Here is a 19,694-nt window from a genome sequence, read left to right as displayed (position 1 = left end):
AGATTCAGAATATATTTTTGTAGAGACACTCAACAAGACTTGATGATGGATCAAGGAATGTCAGAGAAGGAGCAACTGGGTGAATCATGGTACCGTTTGCTGAGATGAAGAAGACTGGGAAAGGGTTGGTTTGGATGGGCAGAAATTAAGAGTTTGATTTTGGACATACAAAGAATTTTAGATATCCAGAAGGATATGTCAGGCAGCTGTCTCTATTAGTCTGGAACTCAGGGAAGAGAGCTCCCTTGGAGTTGGAGATATAAATTTGCAAAGCCTCTGTTTAAGCAGTGTGTTTGGATGAAATTACCTTGAAGAGGAATGTAGATATAGTTGAAAAGAAACTCTAGATTTGAACTCCTTAGCCCACCAACATTTAGACGTCCAGAAAAGGAAGAAGATCTGACAAAGAAAACTGAGAAGGAGCTGCCAGTGGGTACTTGAATGAGTTTTTTTTTTTTCTGTTGAGGACTCAGGAGTTCTGTCGTAACTGAATTTATTCATAAACATTTTAATATCTAATGTCATGCTGAAAACTTTCTACACAATAATGGACGAAAGAGACCTAATTCCTATATTCATGGAGTTTACAGACATTTTTTTGAAGCTTAGGTTAATGAGGTTAAAAGAGAAATACTACAGATAAATTTGTTATAAAGAGATTGTCTTATTGCTAATTTTATCCTAGAATGAAATGTATTTTAATCAGTAAGCAAATGCTATTATTTTAAATATTTTAATATACCGTTCAAGTTTAATGTACTTATATACGATTTTTATTCCAAAGAGGCTTTCAAGATTGAACATGATTTACATTAGGAATATAAGGAATAAAAATAAGGTAGATAGTTAAATTATTTTCCCCTTTTAAAAGAATGAAGGAAGACCACCTTGACAATAATTTCTTATTTGAATGCTTTTTGGTACAGCCATTATAAAGCATGCAAATATCTAGGAATTAGACAATTTAAAGTTTGCCATGGGGAATTGTAACCTGAAAAGATAGTATAACTATATGGAAAGCATTATAGAACTAAATATTTTTATAGGTTATATTAAATGTTAGGTACTAAAGCACATACCCTTTTGTATTGAAATTTTAAATCCACAATAATATTCATTCTATAATCAGTTCTCATTAAAATTGTTTTTCTTTCTTTCACAGAAAATGCTTGGACAGAAGAGATGAGTACTATTTCCACTAAGGCCTAGAATTGCCTACTTTACACATAGTCCTGATCAGGCAATATACGAATGGCCCAAGGAAGCCACCAAATTGATTTTCAGGTTTTACATGACCTGCGACAAAAATTCCCTGAAGTACCTGAAGTTGTTGTATCCAGGTGCATGTTACAGGTCAGTGTTCAATGATTTCTGAATTTATTGATACAAACCTGGTATTTTTTTAAACGGAGGGAAACTTTTATAATTTTGTCGGCATTAATGTGCAATGATGAAAAGAGATGAGCTTTGATGTCTAATAGTCATATGGCCTTTAACAAGTTGCTTAGGGTCTATACCCCAATACCTACCTTGTAATGTAGATATAAGGATTATATGAGATCCCAATATAAAACACTGATACACGGTTTATACTTATATGAGGTTACTTTACTTTTCTCCCTCCTATTTTGCTAGAATGCCAAGTCTTTGAAAGTGAGAAAATCATTAACTAGGAGTCAGGACTCGGGTTCTAATCCTAAATGGGCATCCCAAGCATATTTGGCAGGTACTATGCCTTCTTTGTGCTTGAGTTAATTTTTACCTGTAAAATAAAGGAAACTGACTACACAATGCCTAAGGTCCCAATTCTAAAGATAAACATTTTTTATTTTATAATTTTTAATTTAATCTGTAAATTTTCCAGCTAATATCACTAAACATCTAATAAATTTTTATTTTTTCTTACTATGTACAGTTTTAGAAATTTGTAATTCTAAATGTTTAGTAATAGTTGTGCCTTCTCATTTGATTAAACTGGAAATCTTTCTATCAGAAGATTTTTCAGCTTGTTAAAATAGACGTATAAAAATAATTTGGGCTAAGACATATTTACTCTTGACAAATTATTTTTAAAGTTTTAAATTGTATGAAATTTTTAAAGACCCTATATGTATACTTGATATCAAGTGACTACATTTTGTTCACACATTTATCACCTTTTATCTGTCCATTTAATTGGTGTGTACTTGCCCTTACTGAACCTAGCTTTAGTCTCTCCCATCCATCCTTCTCATTTCTGCTAGATTATCTTTCTAAATGCCAATTTTATCATATATTTGCCTGCTTAAACCTCGTTATTGTTCCCTATACCTTCAGAATAAAGTTTATATATCTCAACTAAGGAATACTAGGTCTGTGATCTGGAATCCTTTCTTTTGCAGCCTGATCTCTTACCTAGTCCTTCCTCACACCCTATGCTGTAGTCATCCTCAGCTGATTAGAATTCTCTGAACATGCCTGGCTCTTTAGAGAGTGTTTAATAGCTTGAGTTTTGAGGATACAATACTGTATTGTATACTTGAAATTTGCTAAAAGAGTAGAACTTAAGTGTTCTACTAAAAAAAAGTTGACTCTAAGGTGGTGCATGTGTTAATTAACTTGATTGTGGTAATTTCACAATGTATACATATATTAAATTCTCACATTGTACATCTAAAAAAATCAGGTACAACTTAAATATATAACTTTTTATTAGTCATATCTCAGTAAAGCTGGGAGGAAATAAAAATAAAAATTTAAAACAATAATAGCATATGTTTTGGCGATAACATGCGATAAACAGACTTGAGTTCAAGTTTTTACAGTTACTAACAGTAGTAACCTCTCTACAATGTTAATAAAAAAAAACTTCATAGAGAATCAAATATGATAATGCAGGTAAAACTTCTAATAGGATACCTGATGTATAATGCATCCTCAGTAAGTATTAGCAGCCAGTACTAATAACAGTAATAATAGTAGAAGACCCATAATAAATATTTGGTGAATGAATCAGTAATTCACATTTGTCAATATAGGATGTGAAAGGAACAAATTAAAGGGGTGGGAAGTAATAAAAACAGAGTCAAGTTAAAGGAAATATGGAGAGGAGCAGAGGTTGTAGGGGACGGCATCTTCCCTAGAACATAGGTATCTCTTCCTAACTGTTCCAATAGAATTTTGTGATAAAATAAACACAGAGTATTCAGTGATTCATAGAAAAATAGAAAAATACTATAAGTTCTTTAATAAAATTTACAAGACTTAATATTAAAGGAACTGTCTGAAACACTTTCTGATACCCTATAGTTACCTTAACTGGGAGTAAAACATAGACCCTTTTGTAGAATTATTTAAAATATTTTCAAAAAAATAAAGAACTCTGTGTGCACTCAGTATGATCTTCAGGAGGATGTATTAAGAAAACAGAACAGACCAGTATACATGGATGAGAGCAGAGGAAATAAATATGCACGCATATGTATGTTTGCCTGTGTTGACATAAATACTGGAAGGACTAAAAAAATTAATAAAAAGATGGTTACCAATAGTGGGCAAGAGGGAACAAGCCAGATGGGGATAGAGATAGAAGTGAGACTTCTCAATATACGTCTTTTTGTAATGTTTCGATCTGTGTAAATGAATTGCCTATTTTTAAAAATTAAAAAGTATGTTTTCAGCTTTACTAGAAAATAAATGATTTTGAATTTCCTTTGGTCACTCAGTAGTATCAGCTTCACTATGTTAATCTGGTTTTACAAAAACAAACCTCCCTACAGCATGCTTCCCAATGCCTAGAGATTACTAAAATGAAGTCAGTTTTGCTTGCATATTACCCGTGAGGAAGACCACACTCTTTTCTGTTGTGTTAATAATTATGCTGGGCATCCAAGTAATGTACTTTTAACTGATAGAACAAGAAATGTGACAAGAAAGAAATGAGAGGGCTCTTTTGGGGATACAGCTAAGGTGTAAGTCTTCCCAAATTTGGCGAAATATTTTTAAACTGTAAAAGTAAATTAAGATACCTCTAAATGTAATATAAACATCTCTTACTTGGTGGCAGCCTTTCTTTTGGAAGCAGCTCTCCTTTTCTCAGTTGGGTAGGTGTCTGTCCTTTCTCTGGAGAGATTCTCCTTATAATATACTGGTTTAAAACTTTTCTAGATTAAAAAAAAATAGTATACAAAATAAAAAATTAGCAGTTAAAAGATCATGCCCCACTGCCACTTTGTATCCATGTTCTTAAACATCTTGCATCTTAGGAGAGCAGAAGAATAGATCTTCTGTTCTCTGGACTTTATTTACTGCTCAGATCTGTGTTTCTGGAGCTACTCACATCATTTCCTTGTACTGTGGATTCTCCAAGACAGCTATGTTATCAGCAGGTGCAGTTCATATCTTTAAAATTTATTAATTTTTGTTGATTAAACCTTAGAATATTGCATAGTTGGTACTTTGATTTTTTTAAAACAACTTTTCACCATTCTTTAATTCTCTTAATGCGGTTGAATCCTTAAGTTTAAAATTGCTATTTCTTTTCAAAGTAATTCATTAAGTAGTATTCAGTCAGCATTTGTAAGACTTAATATTAAAGTGTCATATCCTCAGATGACCTCTACCTGTAGTTCTTATCCATATTTCTATCAAAACACCTACTATTTTCTGTTATATTTATGTATATATTAATCTCTTCCAATGGACCGTAAGATCCTTAAGAGCAGTGATTATATTCCTTTCTATTTCCCTAATGGGTGCTAAGTAGATACTGGTTGAAAGAGTGAATGAATCAGTTTGAGAAGGATGCTTTTAGTGTATACTTTGATACTATCTGTAATCTCCGTGTCTGTACAAGAAGCTTAGAGAAACTGGACTCATTCAGATTTTGTAGCTTAGAAGAGAATGCAGATTTGTATATATACAAAAAAACAATGATTCTCAACCTTTTAAAAACTCATCTCACCCATTTTGATACACTTAAAACGAGTCCTCTACAGTTTCCCAATAAAAGTAACCAGAGCTTTTTTGAGAAATAGCTGATTCCAGGTCTAGGGTAGGAAGTATATATGACTATCTTAACATCTTGTCATATCAGAAAGCAAGGCGGTAATGAAAGACTGGATTCATATCATATACATAGGAGCCCACTTGAAGTCATTTCCATCAGCCTAAAGATAGGATGTAATGACCACAATCAGTTGCCACATCAAAATGTTAAAGATACAGGAATTTACAGTGAGACAAAAAAAAAAAATCTAGTCACCTTTGGAGGTTGCTAGGGTACCATTTCATTACTCTAAAAACAGTAAAGAGAAGGAATTTATTTATCCTGCCTCTTCTGTGCAAAGAATAACCAAGTAGTTGAAGAGAGCAAGTTCTTTGAGGAGAACTACAGCTAATGCATGAAGAAGGAATCTCATAATCAGAATATCACCAGTATCACATTTTACAGCCCTTGATGAAATAAAGTTTCTAAGCAGTGATTATTAGTGGCTGCTAAAAATCATTAGCTGAATTAGGCTGACATCAGAATCCACTGATCCCGCTTCAAGATCACAAAAGACAGGCAGACATTTTTGTGCCTCCTTGTGTGGTGCAATAAGAAATAGACCCTATTAAGGATCCTGCCAAAAATTCATGCATGAACCTGCTCACACCTATAGTTAAAACTGCTAGTTTACAGTGAAATACAGGGGAATTGATACCACAGAGTGCAGTCAGCCAATCCAGATGGGAAATTCTGCTGGACAAATGGTCATATTTTACAACAAATGGCTAAAATTTTTTTAAAAAGAAACCTAAGAGGCATATCAACCCAATAATTGGACCTTGCTTAAGTTCTGATTTAACCTAACTAAAAAGACATTTATGAGACAATCAGGGGACTTTAACAGTATTTGAGTGTTAGGTGATATTTTTGATTATTTTAAAGTATGATAATGGCATTATGGTTATGTTTTTTTTTTTAAGTTCCTGTTTTTTAAAGATACATTTTAATGTATTTCCAGATGAGAACAAAATAATATCTAAGACTTGATCTAGCTTGGTGGGAAGAGTAGCTGGGGCAAAAATAGATTTGCCCTATCGATATTGTTAAAGATAGATGATGAATATAGGGGAATTTATCATACTTACTCTCTTTTTAAATATATTCAAATTTTCCTAAAATAAAAAATATGTTTCCTTTTATCCTATTTGTAGCCTTATTAAATCCTTCTAAGTTCTTTTATGTTTTGCTGATGAGAAAGTGATGTCCGTATAGGGTAAATAGTCTAAAGGCCTGTGAGTTATGATATATCTGGGGCTAGAACATATTAAATAATCAGATTATGAAGGATTAAAGGGATTTTATGAGAGTTCAAGAGAATTAGAGAGGAAAACTTTGTAAATATGAGTACCAGCTTTTAAAAAGGAAGTGTGGGATTGAATTTGGTAAGAAATGTACATTTTAATTTGAAATGTTGGTAGAGAGATAAGAAAATGGGATCTTTGTGAGCTTTGGCTTAGAAGAGAGAAGAATTTACTAGGAATAGCAATAAATTTAGTTTGAAGCAAAAAGCACCAATTAGGTTTAGCTAAAGATAATGTCTAACTATAATAAGGAGTAATCAGTTGATAAAGATTATGATGCATTTTTAAATTATATTTGAAAAACTATATCAATTCAGAATTAGGAGTAGTATAAAAGGATTTTTGTGGCTTGAGAGATTTGAACTGTTGGTTTGGGGTGGGAAAAATCAAACCTTGCTTACTAACCTTTTTCGTATCCAATACTTGTAGACATTTTATTTTGGTGTTACTCATCTTTTTTATGTCTCTCCTCTTTCTGTCAGGCTCCTGACTCTCAAGTTTACTTTGAATTCTCTTTCTCTCTTGTAGCCAAATTATGTCAATATTTATTTGTAGTCTTTCATAATTTGTTACTACTATCAAACAGTCATTATGTCATATCTTTAACTGGCCGTGTCAAAAAGTTTACCTTTTCCTTTTCATTTTAAGTATCACTAGTCTTGTTTTTCTAGAACACCCTTTGTGTCCTCACTTTGCCTATATTGAAGTCCAAACTCCAGTGTGACTCATATTTCAAAGTCCTCAATTATTTAAACCAGTCTACTTTTCTAACAACTTATTCTACAAAATTCCCAGTACAAACCTTTAACTCCAGCCAAATCTGTTTAACAATCACCTTGTTTAGAACATGCTTTTACTTAACTATCGCATTATGTCTTTCTTTACTAATGCCATTTTCTTCAAGAATTGTTTTTTCTATCCAAGTCCTCCTTATCCTCTGAAACCCATCAGGCCATACCTTCCTCACTGAGAGTCTTTTCTCCTTTCTACAAAAGTGTACAATATTTACTCTCTGTTAAACTTCAATATCACTTATTATTTGGCAAACATTTTAATAATGTTACCTTTTCAAAAACCCCTGGTTTATCTCCCTAATTAAGTTGCAAGTTCTTCTAGGAAAAAGTTTTGTTTTATATGTCATTGAGTCTTCTCCAATCTCAAACAGTGCTGTACATATTGTTGGTGTTCAGTAAATATTTTTTATGGATGACTTAGGAATAGTGGTTAGTCTCTTTAGAAGATTCTTTAGAAACAATCTGGGTTTTTTGTTTTGTTTTTATGTTTTTCATTTCTCTGGAGTAGATTTTTGTACGGTGCTATCTAAAGACAGATGTGAACTCAGTTACTCTGGAGGCTACCTTGAGCTTATATTTCATTTATAAATGTATGGTTTTATTTTTTATTTTATTTTTTTACACACATTAGGAGGAAACGTAAGGAATTCAGATGACTGTTACAGATTTTAGAACTTCTTTAAATACTACAAATGTAATTTTTAAAAAGAATTTATATAGCCCTTGAATGTGCAAAATACTTAATCATACAGTATTATATGCTTAAGTTGATTGTTCATCGTTCAAATTGCATTTTTAATTAGGGTGTAATTTTACTCTATTTGCATAATTCATTTTACTATAAAATAGCTCCTAAAACAGAGCAGCGACTTGGTTCACTTAGCTATTTATTGCTAGTTACTTTTCCATTATATTAGTAATGAGGATTGTTAATTCAACCATTTACATAAAAGCTAGTTTTTCTCAAATAGGAAGGTTCAGCTAGCTATACCTGTTATAATTATATTAACTAATCATTTGCTAATCATGTAATATTTTAGTAGTGATGAGATTATAAGCATTAGCTTCTGGTTGTTAACATCAAGCTGTTTTTATTTTGTCTTATAGAATAATAATAACCTGGATGCCTGCTGTGCCGTTCTCTCTCAGGAGAGTACAAGATATCTTTATGGTGAAGGAGACTTGAATTTTTCGGATGATTCTGGAATTTCTGGTCTACGCAATCACATGACTTCTCTCAACTTGGACTTACAGTCACAGAATGTTTACCACCATGGAAGAGAAGGAAATAGAATGAATGGAAGTAGGACTCTAACGCACAGCATTAGTGATGGACAACTTCAAGGTGGTCAGTCCAATAATGAACTGTTTCAGCAAGAGCCACAGACAGCACCAGCTCAAGTTCCTCAAGGCTTTAATGTTTTTGGAATATCCAGTACATCTGGTCCTTCAAATTCAGCACCACATCTTGGATTTCACTTAGGCAGCAAAGGAACATCCAACCTTTCTCAAACTCCCAGATTTAATCCCATTATGGTAACTTTAGCCCCAAATATTCAAACTGGTCGTAATACTCCCACATCTTTGCACATACATGGTGTACCTCCACCTGTACTTAACAGTCCACAGGGAAATTCTATCTATATTAGGCCTTACATTACAACTCCTAGTGGTACAACTCGACAGACACAACAGCATTCTGGCTGGGTATCTCAGTTTAATCCCATGAACTCTCAGCAAGTCTATCAACCTTCCCAACCTGGTCCCTGGACTACTTATCCTGCATCTAATCCTCTGTCACATACCTCAGCCCAGCAGCCAAATCAGCAAGGCCACCAGACCTCTCATGTCTACATGCCCATCAGTTCACCTACTACTCCACAACCACCAACAATTCATTCATCTGGTAGCTCACAGTCGTCTGCCCATAGCCAATATAACATTCAGAATATTTCAACAGGACCTCGAAAAAACCAGATTGAAATCAAACTTGAACCTCCGCAAAGAAACAGTTCTTCAAAATTGCGTTCTTCTGGACCTCGAACCTCCAGCAGTTCCTCTTCGGTCAACAGCCAGACCTTAAATAGAAATCAGCCCACTGTTTACATAGCTGCCAGTCCCCCAAATACCGATGAGGTGATGTCCCGTAGTCAGCCCAAGGTCTATATTTCAGCTAATGCCACCACAGGAGATGAGCAGGTCATCCGGAATCAGCCCACCCTCTTCATATCCACAAACTCTGGAGCATCTGCCGCTTCCAGAAATATGTCTGGGCAAGTGAGCATGGGTCCTGCCTTTATTCATCACCACCCTCCCAAAAGTCGAGCAGTGGGCAATAACTCTGCAACGTCTCCTCGAGTGGTGGTTACTCAGCCCAATACAAAGTACACTTTCAAAATTACAGTTTCTCCCAATAAACCCCCTGCAGTTTCACCAGGAGTCGTGTCCCCTACCTTTGAACTCACAAATCTTCTAACTCATCCTGATCATTATGTAGAAACAGAGAATATTCAACACCTCACGGACCCTACTTTAGCACATGTGGATAGAATAAGTGAAGCACGGAAGCTAAGCATGGGATCTGATGATGCTGCCTACACACAAGGTAATAATTCTGAAGGTGGGATCAGTTTTCTTGCTGGGCTTAACGGTATACATTTGATTTCACTGCAGAAATGGGTATCAGCATTATTATTTCATCTTTTAAATGTTGCCCTAAAAAATATTTCAAGAACCTTTGCAAGTATTCAGACATTTTGAATTTCAGTTTTATTATGGTATAACTCAAAATTTGATAGAGTTATCAGATGTTCAGAATAGTCATCTCTGGTTGGTTGGTTTTCTTAACATTTATAACATGTTTTTTTCAGTTACTGTTTTAACCTGTGGTGATGCTTACTTTCTCCTTAAAATTTCTGCAAATAAAAATTCGTAACATTTTAATAAGAGATTAATGGTCTAATGTAGTAAATCCGACTTCTTGGACCAGTAGAATTCTCTTCATTTCTCTAATACGATGTTGTTAGTCGTATTTTATATCAAAGTCTAAATTACCACAAGTCCGAGACTTAAAGAGAAATTTGAATCCTATTCTTAATATCTGTCTCTTTCAACCTCCCTTAAACATAAGTTAATGCAACCTCCTTATTTAGAATTGTCAGTAAAAACATTAGTTTTAAATCTAGCTTACTTGAGTATCTTTTTCTGAAATCAGCAATTATATATATTCAAGTAGAGATAATTTCTATCATGTGATATTTTATCTGACCCCTTAAGTTGCTCAATCTTTGGTAGGAAACTTAAATTCATTCAGATAAGAAAGTGGAGGATAAGTGTTTTCTTGAATATTGAAGCAAGTTTGTAGATTAACTGTGAGTACTTTAGAGTAACAACAGCCTGTCTTAGTCATCTTTGTATCTCCAATGAATTGTTCCACGTATTATAGGTTGGAAAATACTATTTCATCACCCCCATGCAGCATGCAGCCCCTGCTACTGCTAGTACCACTTGTCCTTTTTAAAACTTCTAAAAATGGTGAATTTGCTGCTGAGTTTCTTAGAGGAGCTTGATCGTTTGGGCTTATTTTATGTTTTAAACAATTATATTCTAATAATTCTCAACCTAAGCTGAGCTATGATGCTTTCAGATTCCATAATTGCCTATGGAGCTTTCAAAAAATAAAAGTTGCCAGGGCTCAGCCCAAACTTGCTCATTTAGAATCTGTGAGTGGTGAAGCCTAGGTGTGCATGTACACGTGTGCCCATGTGTGTTTTAAAGGACCATGTGTGATTCTAATTGCACTAGAAATTGTGCTAAAACTTTTTTTTTTTCCCCATGTATCCGTCACTAAACTGGGACCATTTTTGTTTGGTTTCAGCAGTATGTGAATTTTAATATACCATTATTTATTGCGTGGTATTTTGTCCCTATTCTTCCGCTGAAATCCTCTTTCTTATACTCTCTTTCCATCAAAATAGCAGATTTCCTATGTTTGGAGAGTTGCTGATTGTTAAATGAAGAGTAAATTTTTTGAAAGATAATTTTATAAGGGAAATTTTATATTAGGCATAAGATATTTATATTTAACTGACCTGTGGAAATAAAATTGCTTAAACTTGCTATCCCCACATTCTCTCCCATTCTTTCTTGAATCTAGTCCAGTCAGGATGTTCTCGCTGCAGTCCATCAACACTGCTCTTGTCAAGGTCATCATCGACAGCATCGTCGCTAAACCCAGGGGTCTTTCAGCTCTCATCTTCCTTGATATTTTTATCAGCAGCATTCGCACCCACAGCTAGGCACCCTTTCCTCAGTGAGACATTTTGTTCATTCAGCCTTATGACTTAAAATATAGTCTTAGGCCACATAATGACGTTTTGGTCAGGGCTGAGCCACATATACATGGTCCCATAGGAATGGGTTATAAGCAAAAAATTTGTTGCTGTGTTCTAAGAAAAGGCTGGACCTGAGACGTTGAATTTACTGCTAGCTTTGGGTGGTTTAAATAAATTAGGAGGCTTAGCATGTTGTTCACCTGAGCCATACTGTGGCTGGGACCCAGAGTTGGTTAGGGAGAGAGAGGGGAAGAGGGCTAGAAAGGAGGGGAGCCCAGGAGCCCACTCATACCCACCCCTGCACACACACTCACACACTCATGCACACATACTCATTTCTCTTCATTTCTTTTTGTCTTTCTTTCCAGTCCTGTTTCTCTCTTTCTCTCCTTCCATCCCTCCCTCCCCACCCCTCCCTTTTATTAATTCTAGTTTCATGATTTATCTCTATCTCTTTTGATCTCTGTTCTCCCTTTCCCCTTTTCTTCCTTCCCTCTCCTCCCTCGCTCCCTCCTCTTGATGGTACCTCCCTACACAGCCCTCCCCTAGCCCCTCCCCAGCATTCATACACAATTTATCTATCATACCTTATTTTTATCGAGCAACTTCTGTGTTTAGATTCACAAATACCATTATGTTACAGTTGCCTACAGTATTCAGTACAGTAACATGCGCTACAGGTTTATAGCCTAGGAGCAATAGGCTATACCATATAGTACCATATAACCTAGATATACAGTAGTCTTAACTGTCTAGGTTTGTTTAAGTGCGCTCTATGATGTTCATGGAATGATGAAATCACCTAACAACCCGTCTCTCAGAGCAGATCCCCATTAAGTGACCCATGACTGTATGACTCCCACATTTGTCACTCTAACCTGGACTTATTCCCTCAATTTCAAGCCAGTTTATTTACCTACTTAACATCTCCATTTGAATGTTTACTGGGCATCTAAAGTTTACTATGTCTGAAACAGCTTCTGACATTCCCCCCAGCTTTCTCTTTCTGTGATCAATCTTTCCATCACAGTTAATGGCAACTTAACTTTTATTTAATGATTAAGCCAGGAACTTCAAAATCACCCTTGACTTTTTTCTTTCACATTTCACATCTAATTGGACAGTAGATCCTGTCACCTCTAACCTTTCAAGTATATCAAGAATTCTTTCTTTTTATCAACCTCCGTTGTCACCACTCCGGGCCCAGCCACCATCATCTCTCAAGCAGATTATTGCAGTAGCCTACCTGCTTTGCCCTTGCCTCCCTGTGGTCTTCTTTCAGCTCTACAGATATGGTTATAGAACTTAAGTCAGATCATATCACTCCTCTGCACATGATGGCTGCCTGTTTCATTCAGAGTGAAAGCTACAAAGCCTTACCTGATCTGCTGCCCCTCCCCATCTCACTTCCTTTTACTCACCCCCTCACTCACTCTGTTCCAGCCCTACTGGCCTCTTACTATTGCTTAAACGTAGAAGGTACACCTTAAGGCCTTTGTACTTGCTGTTCCCTCCATCTGAAATTCTCTTCTCCCAGAATCCAGAATTAACTCCCTCACTCCCTTAAGGTCTTTACTCAGAAGTCACCTTTTCATTGAGGTGATCCCTTGTTTCTATCTAAATCCACTCCCAGCATTTGTCTTTCCATCCTTGCTTATATCTGCTCAAGAGGGGAAATGAATAATCTAATATTAAGATATATAATAACTAATATCTGCATAAAATGTTCTGTGTGCTAGGCCCTGTTCTGAATGCCCATTTATTTCTCTCAACCAACTATAAAGTAGGCATTAGTATTATTCCTAATTTCAGGTTAAAATACTTAGGAACAGATAGGTTAAAGTACCTTGCCAAAGGGCAAGTGGCAGAGTCAAGATTCTAACCTAGGAAGTTGACAACAGACCCATAACACTCATAACCAGGCTCTGTAATGGCTTTCTAGACTTTCAAAAGAAACTCTCTGGAAAGATGCTTCAGGTTTATCTTGTAGCTTCATATACCCCCAGTACACCACTATGGGGGCACATGTGCCACAATTTGAGAATTAGGGAGCTGAAAGATCACTCAATAAAAATAAATAAAAACAGGCAGCTATAGAGAAATAAATCACAATATGTAGATATAATTAGAAATAACTTGAAACAGTCAAACAGATACCCTGGGTGTAGGTATAGGGAGCGCCTTATAAAGGCACCTGAAAGTAAAAAAAGAAAAATAATGTGAGCCTACCAAAAAATCGGGTTCTCCAGAATCTGCCACTCAGATTACTTCTCTTCACTAACAGCCTTCGGATAGCTGCGACAGCCATGATCACTTTCTTTAAACATGCCGACATACATACGGAATTTCCTAACATTCAAATGGCTGTGTAACGTGGTATCACCTGTGTGTGTCCACACTATTGGGTGGGTGCAGTTCTGCAACCTTTCGTCTTGTTTTCTTCTGTTCACTTATGGAACTGATATTGACCTAGATTTATGTATCATCCAATGACAAAATTTTTTTCTCATGTTTCTTTGACTTGGTTCTAATCAAATGAAAGGATTATTTTTCCCTAAAAAAATGCATCTTTAATGATGCTAACATCCACGTGTGTGATGCCTTACAGTTTATACAGCACTCACTACAGTACTAAATGGGGGTGATGTTGATCTTTAAGCAAGCATATTTTCTGAACTCTAATTTGTGTGCTGTGGATAATGAGAAAACAAATAACCTCTGCCTCCTGCAGTGATATTACTCTTTCTAAATCTCCTGTAACATACTGTTTCAGAGTAGAAAAATAAGTTGAGCCAAGTACTAGAATCATAGGAAAATATTTCCTCAAATTGAGGAGGGAACATACATAAATAAATTTGGTAACCAAAAGGCATTATTTTTTGTTTATATTTTGTCTAACATTTGAAATCTAAAAATACTACAATAAAAATTTCAAAAACAAGAATTTATGCTCATAAAAGGTACATTGTTTGATATGCCCTCTGCTATAGAATGTGGAGAAGAAAAAGAGGTAAGTTAATGAAACTTCCACCAGGACCATGCTCATCTCAGCACCCAGTCTGCCACCACCACCCAAGGGAAATAAATTACACTAGAGTCTTTAAAGTACCACAGGAATCAGAGACAAAAATGAGTGCCAAATAGGAAAAACAAATTTAGGTTAGAGAGAAATTTTAGCTTAAAGTCTATAGATATGAAGAAGACTCTTACTTTACAAGAAGAACAAATATTGAAATGGAAATTGCTTACCAGTGGTAGGACACTGGCCGGCTAGCTAGCTACATTTTCCCCCTTGAGTCATACCACCTGACTATACCTAATTTCTGAAAAGTGCCAGTAAATTCTTTATCATTTACTGTATTCTGAAACTTTCTGGTGTTTTCCTCCATTCATAGAACTATGCTTTTTGTAATGCTGACGACTTCTATGGAGAATAAATGCTTCCCGCATTTAAACCAATTTTTGTGGATTGGAGGGAAAGGCCTGCTTTCTGTTTTGTTGTAATAGCCAGAGGCTCTTAGAAAACCAACATTGCTTCCAAAAATGTCTCATTCTCTGTTATCTCTACAGAAATCCATCTGTGGTATTGCTCTAACTGATAAACTACATTGTTTTTTTAAAAATCATATAAGAAGTTATAAACATTTTAATGATGCTGTAATACTGGTTTTTTGTTTTTGTTTTTTTTTTTTCGGTTATATTTATGAAGGAGCAGCCTTTGAACTTAAAGTAGAAATACAAATAAGAAAAATTATAAGATTAAAATTGGCTTCTTGGACTTTGTATTTCTCTTCCTTGTCATTTTTTACCAGTGCTTCCCATTAAATCACAACACCTTTCTGTTTAACAATATTTAATAAAAATACTAATCATGATAAAAATTGAGAGGGCTAGGTATTTTTTTAAAAGGAAAAATATTTATGTTATTTACACTCTGACTTTATGCATCTGCTGGTTCAAAATGTCTTTTTTAGAGCATTGATTTCACTGTGTTGACATTGAAATCACATTATATAATTAACTCAGTAACTAAGCTTAATTGACATTAAACTACTTACAGAATTTTTTTTCAAATCTGCCCTATTTCTCAGGTTTTCCACAGTCTAAAAACTAACAATTTTTTAAATTTGGAAGAAATCTCAGGGTTGGAAGAGACTTTGAAAGTCATCTAGAATTCTGCAACAAAGATTATGCAGTCCACTCACCCATCTAACACTTGGTCCTCCAGGATCCCTATCAAGTGTAAATCCATCCTATACGTGAATACCGTATGAGAAACAAGCTGCCTCCTAAGGTAGCACATTATTTTTGTAGAGCTCTGCTTACTAGTTATATCCTGTACTAAACTGATCTCTTTATAAAGTATTATGAAAATAACATGCATATGATAGAAATTCTAACCCTAAAAAACAGAAAATACAATAAAAATGTGTCTCCTTTCAACCCTTGACCTGTTCCCCCAGCCCTCCCACCATTTAACTATCAGAGGTAATTCCATTAGTAGTTTTTTATCCTCCTTCCCTTTATAATTACACACACACACTTTTATTAATGGGAACACACTATACATATATGAATATGCATACATATGTAGGATTATATGTTATATATACTTGATAATATATGTAGTATAAGTATACACTACCGTTTACTGTATATACTGGGATATACACTACACATTTTTGTTTAACATGTCTCAAGATCATTGCATTTCAGTATGTACAAATATTTTTCATTTTACTTTTTAAAATTTTTGAGTCATTATTTTGACAGCTAGATTTAACATCCCATGCAAATCACTCATTTACAATGTACAAATCAGTGATTTTTAGTATAGTCACATATGTGCAACCATCACCACAACCAATATTAGAACATTTTCATCACCTCATAAAGAAACTGCATACCCTTTAACTATCACCTCCCTACTCCATTACCCGCACCCTCTGTTCTAAGCAGCCACTAATCTACTTTCTGCCTCTGTAGATTTACATATTCTGGGCACTTTATATAAATGGGATTACATAATATATAGTCTTTTGTAATGGGTTTTTTCACTTTTTTAAAAGTTGACCCATGTTTAGTGGTTCATAGCATGTGTTAGTAGTTCATATTTTTATGGCCAAATGATATGCCATTGTAGAGATATACATTTTCTTTGTTCATTCATTCATTCATGGACATTTAGGTTGTTTCTACCTTTGGGCTATTAAGAATAATGCAATAATGCTGCTATAAACATTCATGTACACCTTTTTGTGGACATTTGTTTTTATTTCTCTTAAGTATATACCTAGGAGTATAATTGCTGGGTCATATGGTAGTTCTGCGTTTAACCATTGAGGAACTGCCAGGCTATTTTCCAAAATGGGTGCACCATTTTGTATTCCCACTGGGAGTGTATGAGTGTTTTGATTTCTCCATGTCTTCAACAACACTTGCTGTTGTCTGACTAGGATGATTCTTGCCATCCTAGTGTCTATAAAGTGGTGTCGTTTGGATTTGCATTTCTCTGATAGTTAATCATGTCAAAGATCACTTCATGTGCTTATTGGCATTTGTATATTTCCTTTGGAGAAATGCTTATTTATATCCTTTACCTATTTTTTAATTGGGTTATTTACCTTTTTTTATGAATCGTATGAGTTCTTGTACCTTCTAGATGTATCTCCCTTAATGATTTGCAATAACTCCTATTCCATAAGTTATCTTTTTTTCTTTCTTGATAGCGTCCTTTGAAGCACAAAAGTTTTTAATTTTGCTGAAGTACAATTTATCTGTTTTTCCTTTCATTGTTCATGTTTTTGGGTTCATATCTAAGAATCAGTTGCCAAATCCAGGGTCTTGAGGATTTACCCCTATGTTTTCTCCTAATAGTTTTATATTTTTAGCACTTACATTTTGGTCTTTTCATCAATTTTGAGTTAATTTCTATACAGTGGTATGAGGTAAGGGTCCAACTTCATCCTTTTTCACGTGGCTCTCCAGATGTCCCAGCACCATTTGTTGAAAAGACTTTTTCTTTCCCCATTGTATGGTCTTGGCACCTTTGTAGAAAATCAGTTGACCATAAACACATGGGTTTATTTCCTGACTCTTAATTCTTTTTCATTGATCTGTATGCCAGTACTACATATATCCTTATGGCAGTACTATATTGTTTTGATTATTGTCACTTTGTAGTAAGTTTTGAAATTGGGACATATAAGTCATTTGGGGTTTTTTTGGTTTTTTTTTTTAAAGATTATTTTGGATATTTGGGGTATCTTGCTATTTCATATAAATTTTAGAATTGTCACTTTTAAATTGTATTACACGCAAATATTTTCCTATGTATACTTGGTTTAAAAAAAAATAAAAACAGAACAAAAGTATATGTATTAAAAAATTTCCCTCACCAGAGACAACCAGTAGGTATTTACGAACTGTTCATTTTGTGTTCTTCTAGAAATTGAAATTGTATATCAAGCATATATGTGTGTGTATTTATATCTCTTTTTATACAAATGGAGCATAGTATTTTGCTCTCTGTCATTATCAGTTTTTTTCCTTTTTATCTCGTCGAGTATTCTAGGTCAGCAAATATAGATCTGCTTTTTTCAAAAATGGCTGCATAGTATTTTGTACTATAATCTCTAACCTGTCCTTTCTTGATAGACCTTAGAGTCTTGCTTTTATATACTGCTGCAGTAAAAATTGTGTATATACATACTTGTGCCCATGTCCAAGTATGTTGGCAGAAGCGATAACTAGGAGTGGAACTGCTGTGTCACAGGATATGTGTATTTTTAATTTTGATAGATGTATCATTTAGGCTTGGTTATGCTGCAGTGACAAACTGTCTTTAAAACAACAAAGGTTTATTTCTAGCTCACTTGCCCTTGTAGATTAGCGGTGGGCTCTGTTCTATATCATCTTCACTCAGGGACCCAGGTTGAGGAAAGCTCAGTCTCTTGTTTCCGTGATTGTTGAGGCAAGACAAAGGAAGTACAGCAAATCAGCACTGCCTCCTTAGGCTTCTGCCCCAGCACATGTTGCTCTTTAGCTAAGACAAGTCACTTAGCCACACCTAATTCAGACAGAATGGAGAGGCTCAGTTCTACCATATACAGTAGTTCTCCCTTATCGGTGGGGGATAGGTTCCAAGATACCCCGTGAATGCCTGAAACCACGGATAGTATCGAACCCTGTATGTACAGTGTTTTTTTTCCTATACGTACACATCTGTGATAAAGTTTAATAAATTAGGCACAGTAAAAAATTACAATAATGTAATGAATAATTATAACAATATATACTATAATAAAAGTTATGTGAATGTGGTCTCCCTCTTTTCTTCCCCCTCTTCCTTTCTTCCTCCCCTCCCCCACCATAATTTTTATATTTTTCAGCTCAACTCTATTCGTGAATCTGACCATCCCTTACTTGTAGTAAATGGCTTGGTGTGTCACCCTTTTCAGGGGATCCCTTGCTGAAGTCTTTGTATAGGCTCAGTGCTTTGTGGCACAATACAGTGCCATTAATCGTAACACATTTTCTGTTCATGTTTTCCACCCATAAATTCAGTGCGTTTTCCATCTTAACTAAGCACTTATCATACATGCAGCCATAACTTTTGCAGTTTAAAATGTGACAGAAAACTTGCACGAATTTTTCTTCACAATTTCGTAGATAGAAGATTCATTCTTACCATTAGATCTTAGCAGCCTCAGCATACAACTTTTCTTACTGAGAAATTTCACCTTTCACTGAAAGGAAGCATTTTACAGCTTCCTTGTGAAGTGGTAATTGCCAGCATCACCACTCTTGTGCTCTGGGACCCATTTATAAGTAAAATGCAGGTTACTTGACCACAAGCACTGTGATAACGGGACAATTGCTCTGATAACTGAGAGGGCCACTCAGGGACCGAAGGGCAGGGAGCGTCTACTGTGTAGAGATGCTGGATGAAGGGATGATTCGCATCTCAGTGGGTCAGTGCAAGATTTCATCATACTGCTCAGAATGGCAGACGATTTAAAATTTATGAATTGTTTACTCCTAGAATTTTCCGTTTAATATTTTTGGGCCACGGTTGACCAAGGGTAACAAACTATGGAAAACAAACTGCAGATAAGGGGGTTCTGCTATCCCTGGAAGGCAGAGGGCCAGGAATATTTGGTGAAGAACATCAATGACTGCCACAGTACATGTTGCCAGTTTTAATTTTGAGACTCTCTAAAGAGATTCTTCTACC

General features: G+C 35.1%; 1 protein-coding gene across 6 annotated transcripts in view; it reads left to right on the top strand.

Moving 5' to 3' along the window:
* The window catches only part of TAB2 (TGF-beta activated kinase 1 (MAP3K7) binding protein 2), a 73,224-nt gene that overhangs the window by 37,024 nt on the left and 16,506 nt on the right, over positions 1-19,694 (top strand). For all 6 annotated transcript variants that reach the window (XR_003047347.1, XM_025049237.1, XM_025049241.1 and 3 more), the window contains 2 exons: positions 1,163-1,353; positions 8,232-9,729. Coding sequence is in view for 5 of the 6 variants with exons in the window: in XM_025049237.1 (XP_024905005.1) it covers positions 1,252-1,353; positions 8,232-9,729 (1,600 nt within the window). In the remaining variant the exon portion in view is untranslated. The remainder of the gene's footprint in view (positions 1-1,162; positions 1,354-8,231; positions 9,730-19,694) is intronic.

The sequence above is a fragment of the Pteropus alecto genome, unplaced genomic scaffold (assembly GCF_000325575.1).
Source record: "Pteropus alecto unplaced genomic scaffold, ASM32557v1 scaffold185, whole genome shotgun sequence".
Lineage (NCBI taxonomy): Eukaryota > Metazoa > Chordata > Mammalia > Chiroptera > Pteropodidae > Pteropus > Pteropus alecto.
The sequence above is the reverse complement of the archived record's forward strand: the minus strand, read 5'-3'. Positions and strand labels throughout refer to the sequence as shown.